This window comes from Apium graveolens, unplaced genomic scaffold (assembly GCF_009905375.1).
Source record: "Apium graveolens cultivar Ventura unplaced genomic scaffold, ASM990537v1 ctg6980, whole genome shotgun sequence".
NCBI lineage: Eukaryota > Viridiplantae > Streptophyta > Magnoliopsida > Apiales > Apiaceae > Apium > Apium graveolens.
In genome coordinates, this window is record NW_027419942.1 from 37531 (window position 1) to 49019 (window position 11489).

General features: G+C 32.3%; 1 protein-coding gene and 1 pseudogene across 1 annotated transcript; both read left to right on the plus strand.

Annotated features, from left to right (window-relative positions):
- Nucleotides 1–1906: 1906 nt before the first annotated feature.
- On the plus strand, nucleotides 1907–6947 carry LOC141703674 (uncharacterized). Its single transcript, XM_074507121.1, has 8 exons — nucleotides 1907–2037; nucleotides 3599–3748; nucleotides 4249–4396; nucleotides 4847–4936; nucleotides 5589–5643; nucleotides 5766–5888; nucleotides 6382–6438; nucleotides 6534–6947. Exons 1-8 carry the CDS (start codon nucleotides 1982–1984, stop codon nucleotides 6770–6772), a joined length of 918 nt encoding a protein of 305 aa, XP_074363222.1. The 5' UTR covers nucleotides 1907–1981; the 3' UTR covers nucleotides 6773–6947.
- A 297-nt stretch (nucleotides 6948–7244) lies between these two features.
- LOC141703676 (uncharacterized) lies at nucleotides 7245–11475 on the plus strand (annotated as a pseudogene).
- The last annotated feature ends 14 nt before the right edge of the window (nucleotides 11476–11489 follow it).

Sequence of the window (11489 nt, forward strand, 5' to 3'; positions counted from 1 at the left end):
TTGGTTTGGAAGTTGGATTTTGAAACTCATGGTTTTGAAAACTCCAAAGTGAGACTTAACATTTAAGCATTGTAGAATTGTCATTTTTCCATCTAAGACTCTGAGTTGTTCTAAGGATGTTATAAACATATCTGGTGTTTCGAATGATGTTTATTGTTTAAATGCATTTTGCTGCTGCATCTGAGAACCTGTGAAGCATTATTGGTCCAAATGTTCTGGTGATTGAATAGCAAGTCTCCACAGACATGAGACTATGAGAGGGTGGAGAGTTTAGACTTGTAATCCCCTTATTTAATTTGGTATAAATTTTGTTCAGAGTTGTGCTCATATTTGAATCTTACCAAATTGAATCAAATTCCAATCCTTCCAAATGTAATTTCGTTTCTACTGAATTCAGAATATTAGAGCTTGAATAACTGAAGTGGATAATTCGTTACTAGATCCTGCTATAACCTATAAGCCTTGTAAAAAAAACATCAGAATATTAATGTATTTAAGTTCTAAGAGCCATTATTTTTTTACAAACTAGTGTAATTGTCAAAAACTTGATCTTATTATTATTATTTTTATTATTATTATATTATTATTATTTTATAATTTTAAAAAATTACGATTTACCCACTTTTCTTAAGATAAAGAGAAAATTGCAATTTGCACACTCAAACAAAGTTGAAAAAAACAATTTTGTATCAGAACTTTCGGAAATACAACTTGCACCCCTCAACTTCAATTTACTAATCCAGTATGCATCATTTTGCAGATTATAATTAAAATAATAAGGGGTAAAAAGGGAACTTTATTTTAAAATATAAATAAATTTTAGTTAGAATTTCAAAAATAAGTTAAAATATTTATAAAAATGATTTCTTGTATATTAAATATTAATATTGATCAGAATATTTTCATTAAATGCACTTTAAAATCATAACGACGTTAAAGACTTTAAAATGAAATAATTACATTAAATTAAATATATATAAAATATATATAAAAAAATTATTTTGAATTTAATTTTGGTAGAATTATATAATTTTTGGCATTAATAATATTACTAAAATTCAAAACTCAACTATATAATATTATTCAAAAATTTAAAGATATTATTTTATAGTTATAATAATAAATTCAATTTTTAATATAATCTGAAAAATAAAAAAATAGTTTAGTTAATATTTTACTGAAATTCCCATTCTACCCCTTACTTTTTTAATAATAACCGTCGAAAGGGTGCTTTCTGAATTGGCGGGTTGAAGTTGAGAGGTGCAAACTGAGTTTCCGATACTATTGATACACATTTGTTTTTGAAACAAAATAAGAGGGTGCAAATTGCAATTTTCTTTAAGATAAAAGGAGCTAATTTCAAGTACCATCACCAGTAAAAAAAAGTGCTTTGTTTTAATAAAACTATATTTTATATTCGAATTTAACTTATGTCACTTTAATTTAAAAAAAAATACCCATTTTTCTTAAATAAAAGCGGCTAATTTCGAGTACCATAACAATTAAAAAAGGTGATTCGACTGATTTAATGAGATTGTATTTTATATTCGAATTTAACTTATATCACTTTTATTTAAAAAAAAACTTATGTCAATTCAAATTTATTTTATTCAATAATTACTCTTTACCTTGTTCAATTAACTCAACTCATTATATTAAAATTGATTAAAAATTTTATTTAACAAAACACAAATACAAGAACCCAAAAACAAGAAGCAATAAACCGACACAACATACCTGATAACCCAACTCAAGTACTCACATATATATTGCTTCATAGTTCATATTCATACACTATTATTGGGCTTGAATATTTTTAATTTTTTTATATTTGTACTATTTTTTGTCCCAAAACGAGAAATTAAATAAAAAACCAGATGTGGCAAGCTGCTGTATTTTCGCTACCTTCTTACACTGCCAGTAGTTGTACTTGCGTTCCTCGTTTTCATTGTCCAAATATTTTCAAACCCTAAATTTTCCCATGGACAACAACAACAATAGAACACAAGCTTCCTCTTCCTGTTCTAACTCAACAAGGTTTGTGTTCTTTCATCTTAAAGTTTCAATCTTTATGCTTTTTCTTGATTTCTTGATATTTAGTTTTTGTAAAGATTGGATTTTTTTAAGGTTGTTTTAATTTATGGTGATGTGGGTAGCTGTAGTTTTTAGTTTTTAAGAACTTTTGTTGTGTTTTCTTGGCAATTGTATGTGTTGCAAAACAAGGGTTGTTTGTTTTAGTGTTAAAGTTTCAATCTTTATGCTTTTTGTTGCTTTGTTGATATTTAGTTTTTGTAAAGATTGGTTTTTTTAAGCTTGTTTTAATTTATGGTGATGTGGGTAGCTGTAGTTTTTAGTTTTTAAGAACTTTTATTGTGTTTTCTTGGCAATTGTATGTGTTGCAAGACAAGGGTTGTTTTTTTGGGCTTAAAGTTTCAATTTTTATGCTTTTGTTGCTTTGTTGATATTTAGATTTTGTAACGATTGGATTTTTAAGGTTGTTTTGAATTATGGTGATGTGGGTAGCTGTAGTTTTTATTTTCAAGAACTTTTGTTATGTTTTTTTGGCAATTGTATGTGTTGCAAGACAAGGGTTGTTTTTTTTGGTCTTAAAGTTTCAATTTTTATGCTTTTTGTTGCTTTGTTGATATTTAGATTTTGTAAAGATTGGATTTTTAAGTGTGTTTTAATTTATGGTGATGTGTATAGCTGTAGTTTTTAGTTTTAAGAACTTTTGTTGTGTTCTCTTGGCAATTGTATGTGTTGCAAGACAAGGGTTGTTTTTTAGTCGTAAAGTTTTAATCTTTATGTTTTTCTCTTGCTTTCTTGATATTTAGTTACTGAAAAGATTGGATTTTTAAGGTTGTTTTAATTTATGGTGATGTGGGTAGCTGTAGTTGTTAACACCTTTTATAAGTTGTCCTTTGACAAACATGACAAATAAGTTAGTTTTAACTTAGAATTGCATTAGATTCAAGTTGTAGGGTTGTAAAAGAGCAAAGACCCTATTAGTGCCTCTACATTTGAAACAAATAATCAATTGTTTACCGTCCTCGTATAACTAAGAAAGCATGCAAATTGTTGGACTGCTTTCTTTCTCCGTGTTTACACATTTCACCAAATCCCTTTAAAGCTTTTGTATTCCTTGATTATGTCAAAGTTGCTATTATACTACTTACTAGAATGTAATACTGAGAAAGTCATAGTTTCGATCATTCTAGTCTCTTTCATTCTTGATCTCCAGCTATTGAAAATCATTTGTTGACTTTAGGATGTTTTCATTCAGGTTGATTAGGGCAGGTTTACTTATATTCTTCCATTGCCTTTTTATGTAATTAATATTATGTTGCTGTTGTAAACTTTGATACTACTACGAAAGGTCTTATTTTTGTTTTCTTACATTCTCAATCTCCGGTAAATCAAATTGGTAATCTTTAGGTTGATTTAATCTATGTTAAAAGAGGTAGTTGTATAATAATTTCCTAGCAATTTATTGTCTTTTGCAATTTAAAATTTATAGGTTTTTGCTGTAATGTTTAATAGTCTGAAAGTTTCAATCCTTCTAATCTATAAACTATTATATGAAACGTCTGAATTGCAGTGGAGGTGGTAATAGGGGACGGAGTTCCTATACGAGAGGTAGTAGCTGGGGACGTGGTGGTGGTAGCAGGGGACGTGGTGGTGGTAGCAGGGGATATAGTGGAGGCGGTGCTTTTACTCCAGATAAGATTGATTCTCTTGGAAGGCTTATGTATGTGTCTTCAACTTCGCTTCTCTTTTTTCTTATTTCTTTTTTCATTCTTTTGATAGGAGTATTTGAATTATATGTTGTTTCCAAATATGTAAGTTTGGATTCTGTTTGTGCTATTGAAGGATCTTGATAGTGATTCTTCTATCTGTTGTTGGGTGCAGTTGGACAAAGTTGAACAAGCAAATGGATTTTCTGTTAGATAATTTAAATCTTAAATAAACAAGCACAAGATTAAAAAAAAAAATTGATGGAAAGAAGTAAACATGAACAGCGCTACTATTATTTTTTTTGCTCTAAGCTAAGAGTATTGAAATAGTTTCTTTGATACTGTTATTCATTACTTGCTGTTATTTAGTTTTGGAAGCATAAACATTCAACATGAACTGGTGTCACGGGTGGGTGTGGGTTTTATTTTGTTGGATATTCCCCTCCCCCTTGTATCGAATTGTTTAATTTTCGAAAATCCAAGTCCTCTGTATCTGCATTTTTGATAATTGCAGGACATGGATTTTGCGTCATACGGCTTCTAAATTTAACCTGGATATAAGGAGTGATGGGTATGTTAAAGTTCAGGATTTGTTAAAGCTGAATCTTCAGACAGTGGCCAATATTCCATTAAATTCACATACTATTGCTGATGTGAGGAAGGTATGAATGCGAACTTTCTTATGTTATAATGCCTTCTTAATTTTACTAGCCAACTGTCATTATTATTGATACTCAAGGTTTTGTAATCCTTGTCTTATTCTCATAGACATCATGATGTTCGGTATTTGCACGTCCTTTGGTATTTAATTACGTCTCCTTTTCTTTCAGTATTACTTCTACTGTTGGTTGGTTTATTTTAAATACTTAACTCTACTAGTTGAATATAACAAGAGAGAAAACTGTAGAGCTACTTGTACGGTTATAGTCTTGTCATGTATAATGTTGTTGAAGTCGAGTAATCTGGATTAGCTTCTCTAACTTTCTCGGTGGGATATTAATATCTTCTGCACACCCTCATTTACTATATCACATATCACACTTCTTTGATCTGGCATTCTCATAAATATTATCACCGAAGGTTGATCGATCTACTCTTTACTTGTTTCTTAGGCAGTGATAGCTGATAATAAGCAGCGATTTAGCCTAGTGGAAGAAAATGGAGAGCTTTTTGTACGTGCGAACCAAGGACATACACTGAAGGTACATGGGCTTTCTTACAGTTGTATTGTTTGTTACAGTTTTATAATCCGATTACCCTTTTTTCTCTTACCCTTGAGTTAGATTTGATATTTCAAGCGGATAAGCTTATTGGTCTTTTAAAATAACCTATGTTACTATTAAATTGTAACTTGCCAAACTTCTTCTGTTTACCCAAAACTTCTCTAGCTGCAAATCCGAGCGACTTCTCATGTATATTGTAATTATCCTTTTTTTGGGAAGTAGTCTGTCTCTGTTTTCTTTTGCAGTAATTTTTGTTATCCGGAAGTAATTTGTGTATAGCATAGTTTACTGCAGACTCTTTATTACAGTTTTTTGTTTTTATCTCTCTTCTTGATGTTGCAACTGATTCCTACTTGGTAGAGTGATCTTTCTCATGCCATAAAGCAACTTCATTTTTTTCATTATCTTGATATTCTGACTGGTTGGGCATATCAAACTTAAGGACAAGATGATGCACACATAGGCTAACCAAAATTAAAATTGTCACCTCTACTTTTGTGTAGTGATGATGGCATTGCTGTAATATAAATCACTTTGATCCTTTCTTGATTCAACAGTCATGTGTTTACTTATCTTTGGTTGAGCATCCATTTTCATTAAAATATATATTTGGAATCGGTTTTCTTTGCAGGCAGTTAAAACTGAATCTCTATTGAAACCAATTATTTCAGCTGAAGAAGTTCCAGGTAAGTAGTTTTTACTTTTTCTGCTATAGTTGATGCGTTTTTTGTTTCTGTTAAGTAACTAAACCATTTTTCAACTTATTCTAGTTGCTTTAATGCTTTGTTTTCCTTCTTGACGTGCGCAGTTTGTGTGCATGGGACATACAGGGAGAACTTACCATCAATCTTGGAGCATGGTCTCAAATGCATGAAACGATTGCATATTCATTTTGCTTGTGGCTTGCCAAAGGATAGTGACGTAATTAGTGGTAAGACTAGTGTATAATTTGTTTACTTATAAGTTATTGCACCCGACTTAATTTTGTACCTTTAAACAGTTTTAAAGAGGTAGAAACACCTGAGATTGGGGGAGCATAAATGGAAAGGAAACAAAAAGTTAATATCAATACAGAATTCCTTGAATGAGTCTTCTCTATAAAACATGCCTGAAATAGTATCTCCAACCCCAAGATATAAAACATGCCTGAAATAGGAATATTCAGATTATGAGTAAATATTAATTTGCATCTACTTATAACCCAATTGTGGTATAAACTGCGGATAATAGCTTTGGTTCTAACCTTTTCTGAGGAAAAGTTTAGCGACGATCATGGCTTGAACAAACATAAATTTGTCAAATTTTTTAGCATTGTATGCGTCTCCTATTAGACATTGTTGATGCTGTGCCAGTGCTAAATAAGAGTCTGTGCGCCGTGATTTCCTCTTACGTTTTATCTAATTTACGTTTCTGCAATGCTCTAGGTATGAGAGAAAATGTGAATATCTTGATCTTCCTTGATGTCAAGAAAGCACTGGAAGGTAATTGAAAAGCATCAGTACTAAGTTTATGCTATAGTAATAAACAGCCGCAAAGTTTTCTAATTCTTTATTTTGTATCATGTTTATTTCTGCAGAGGGAATGGAACTTTACTTTTCGGAAAACAAGGTTGTGTTGACCGAAGGTTTTAATGGCGTTATTCCAGTTAAGTACTTTGAGAGGATTGAATCACGGCCAGGTAGACAGCTGCTTTATGTCGGAAAAGATGAAGACCTTGTGACGGGAATGCAGAAACTCGCAATAAAAACAGGTGCTAAGCTTGAAAGGCCTCCGTGTAACAAGATGAATGATGTATACCAAGATCAAGAACTTTAAACATACAAGAACATAAGTTAGGGAGGATCGAACCCATCTTCAGTTTAATGTAGCATTATATTAAAAAAAAGTTGTAACTGTAAAAAATGTGTCCATATCAGATGGCTCTCCTTATGTTTTCTCAAGCTGTTAGTACTATGAGTTTACAATCACATCTTAGCATATTGACATTTGACACTCCTTTTTCACTCTGATAAAACAAGTAAATTGCAACTCAGGTGTACTTGAGTTTTTAATTTCCTCAAGTGCTTACAATCCCAAAAAAATAATAAAAAGAAAAAAGAAAAAACAACTAATTTAAAAGTAACATATTGATTTTTCTATTAAAAATTATTGGATTAGCAAACCACTTTTTAATAAAAAAAATATTTCCTTGCATTATTTGTAGGGAAAATGCAAGAAATTCTCAAGGGTAAAATGGGTATTTCACATAATTCTCTACACCCAAACACTAAAAATCCAACCTTTAAGTGAAAGAATTAAATTCCCCGTTGAATCTTGAATCCATCTCGCATTCTTGCATTGTTAAGCACTCAATTACAATCTTGTAAGCAATTAATATAACCCCATTTGATTCTTTTTGTTGTTTATTGATTATATATGTGTTTATATGTTCTTGAAATTGTTTCTTTTCAATTTGAATCTTCAAGATTATATGTATGTTTGTGTGTATATGACATGACCCTTTAATATGATTCATTATTTGAGTTAATTAGATGAACCCCATTTTGTTTGTTGTGTTGTTTAGTGATGAAGTGATGCTGTAAATTTGTTTTTGCCACTTACCATGTTCTTGAAATTGTGAGGCGTTCATATGTAAGTAAATTTTGAAGCTTTCGAATTTTGCGGTGGAATTGATTAGCTATAATGTAAATTACTAGTGTTGATGAATTGCTGATAAGTCGTAAATTAGAGGGTGTTTGGTAATTGGTTTTTGTAAGGGCGGTGCTGATTGTTTTTGCACTGTGTTGTAATTTTTAGTTAGGTATTGTAGTGACCTGGGTTGCAGTGCAATTATGTAGGTGAAGTCTTTTTTAATTGATGTTATGGTTGTTGTATCCGGTGCACCAGGCTTCTTGTTGATTGGTCTAGGGAAGTATAGACGTTTGCAGCCTTGCGCTTATTTTTTGTATATGGCTATTTCGTGGTGAAGCCTGAAGGACAACAACTAGACACTTGGCATCATGCTAACCACGAGAGTCGTAAAATTAGGGAAGTTTGGTAATATACAAGTGTTACATGAGTTCTCAATATTTATTGAGGAATTATAGAGTTGAAGACCGAATAGATTAAATTAGTCTCTCTTTATAACATTCAGGTCGGACATTTTTATACCATATTCTCCAGAATATGATTTCACTAAATGGTTGTGTAGCATATATTGACTATCTTTGTGTTGTGATGTCGTGTAAGATTTGTTGTGTTTATCTCAACTTTGAATTAATTTGAATACAAAGATGATATGCTGGAACATGAAGATAGTAGCTCTCTGAAGATAGTAGCTCTCTGGATTGCACTCTTGGTTTTCTTATTTGGGCGTATAAATGTAAATAATTAGAAGACTGATAAGTATAAATTTTTTTCTGTTTTTGAGATAATTCGAGTTAGCAAGTTCCATATAAGGACTCCTGGGATGAGAGTGTGCAGCGGATGGCGTCGGTTTCTCTTACTTTTGCCTGTCATTTTCCTGTTTCCACATATAATCTCTGGTGATTGTTCTTTTTTTTGTATTGCTTACCGGTTTGTAGTTTAAACCTACCTGCTGAATAACAACATTTGTCAGTTTTAGAGTTACACAAGGATCCAAAACTAGAGCATCGGCACCAGAGACAGACTAAGAAATTTGATCATTTAGTTTTTGGACCTGCTGCTGGAGAAGGTTTGCTTGATCGACTTCAATGCCAAGGTTCTACATCTTCTTGATGTATTGCATTTGTTACATCTCGAGCAGTTTGCTTGACAATCAGCTTCAAATTAATTGATCATATGAACGTGTTCACTGCTTGATTGGTGATTAAAGAAAAATTTTGTTCTTTATGGACTTCTATGACATATCATTAAGTTCTTCATTAGTTTTCTGTCCTGTAAAGTAACGACGACTATGTTAATTGAATTTGATACTAATATAATACTTATAGGTTTGCTACCTTTTCATGTTCATTATATAGCTTATAAGTTATAAACAAGGATCAGAAAGATATATATAATTCTAAAACGGATTTTCTTCTAATATAAAATTATGTTCCTAAACTTTTTGGTTGCTATAATTAATGCCTATTCAAAAACTTTAAATTATTATCTATTTATTCTATATAATATTCTCATGCATACCTATTTCTGTGTAAGTCCATACTGTTTATACTTTATATGTAGTGTATGTGCCCCTAGTTCTTGATAGGACTCTTTGTTTAACTGCAGGCACAAAAGCTCTTAACAAGACCCACTTTTCATTCTCTTTAAGAAATTCGAAATTTGGGAATGGCATTAGCTTTGTCACTGTCTTTACCACTTATAATTCTACTGTTGATAGCTTGGTCAAAAGTAGTTCAAATGAACAGGTTTCTGTTGGAAACAAGTCATACAATAAGGTTGAGCGATCGTTGGCTGTTCTGATACGTTTATTAGTTTCATCGAGGTAATTGCATAAGAATAATCCTATGCAGTTCGGGAACCACATTTAAATTCCAGCATTTGTTTGAAAAGAAACTCTGATTTTATAAGACGTGAGAAGATGTGTGATATGCTTATTAGGGCAATTCATAAAACCGAAACATGGTATTGGAACCAATATTTACAAATCATAATGTGTTCTGATTCTGAGTCTTCTGACATAGTTGTAGTCTTGTAGATTACAGAGTATCATCTATATATCCACTGGGTATATGGTTAAAGAAAATGTTCAGAATTTGTGCATCTTGCGCTGCACGTTGATCTTTTCCTTTCCTTTTATGCAATAGTCAACTAATGCTATGGACCTGTTGCAGCCCCAACTTGCAATGGTTATTTTGATTTTGGAGACTATCACGACTTGTTTGTGCACATTATGGTAGCTGTCTGTGTTATGCAATTACTTTAACAAGCTGGTTACAATGTTACTATTAAAGCCATAGATGCAATAGTATCACAAGTTTCAAGTTGCGGATGATGAAATCTATTATTTTACATGACACCGGTTCCTCGTTCAAATTGGTGTAACTTTGTTGTGAGGATCTATAGTCTGTTATTTGACGACTGTATTCATGCACTTGCATATTTTTGGAATTTTCTTGTTTACTTTTTACATATATCATTTAAATTGTTTTTATTTGTACCGAGGGTTTGTTACTTCAGTTGAAAGGTAAATTACAATTGTAGGTGACAATGCCCCAAAGCAGTGTACTCATTCTCACTGATCCAGCTTCTACAATTCCAGTGCACAGAAACAGGGTCACTCTATATCCAATTCAAGGTGAATATTCGCGTGACAAGTTGATGCTTCAAAGAATCAGGTCTTACATTGTAAGAGCACAGTACATAGGGATATGTTGTTGGTTAGTTACTTATACAAATTGCCATTTGGCCTTTCACATGTTCATTTCGAGCACATAATACTGCAGACATAAGTTGTTTCATAGTGAAATTGCAGTATCTTTAGTTTTTCATCTTAATAATGTGCAAATTCTTTCATATGTAGGTTTTCTTAGAACAAAAACTTGAGGAGCAGTCTCAGTTTCCGGGCCAAATATCTCATTACATCTTTACCGACTCTGATGTAGCAGTGGTTGACGACCTGGGACAAATATTCAAAGACTACCTACTCTTTGATCTTGCCCTCACATTTCGCAACAACAAAGAGCAACCACTAAATTCAGGATTCATTGCAGTTAGGGGCAGCCAAGATGGAATTCGAAGGTGGTGCACATATTTTAAAGCAATATTCGGGGGGAAGTTTGTCTTGATTTGTAATATATCTGAATGCTGCAAATAGATAAATGGGCCTAAACCGCATGCCAATAGATATCTTTGCCAAAAATGAGTTTAAGCAATGTATTTGTTTGTTAAATAATTTTCACCCTCAATAAGCTCAAAGGGCTGACTATAATTTAAACAGTAGTGTCTTTTTTTCGTTTGTGAAATGTTTATTCTAAGCATATTAGAAGCGGGAATTCACGGGGTCCGAATATTGTACTCTTGAAGATTATTTGCCCAGGGAGTTAGGAAGGCTTGTTCTTTGCTCTTAAAAATTATCGTCTCACCAATTTGAGGACTATTTTGTGTTACTTTTGTTGCAGGGCAAAGGTTTTTTTGCAGGAGGTCCTACAAGTTTATAGTTCTAAATACATGAAGGCTTCTCGGATGCTTGGAGATCAACTAGCTCTAGCATGGGTTGTAAAATCTCACCCTTCCTTCAACACAAAAAGGTTTACCCGACAACAACCATTTGAAGAGAAGATCGGCGGTGCTTCAGTGCTCTTTTTGCCATGTGCCACATATAATTGGACGCCGCCAGAAGGAGCTGGCCAGTTCCAGGGATGCCATTGGATGTTAAAGTACAGCATCAGCATTTTTTCTTAACTTTTCACAGTGTTTGCCTCAATTTATGATATTCATTTAATTTAAATCTTTAACTCATTTACTGATTAGTAAACATGTACAGGTTGTTCATTTTAAGGATCAAGGAAGCGCCTTATATGGATCAATGGAATCCACGCCATATTCTCAACGTTGGATATGTTAG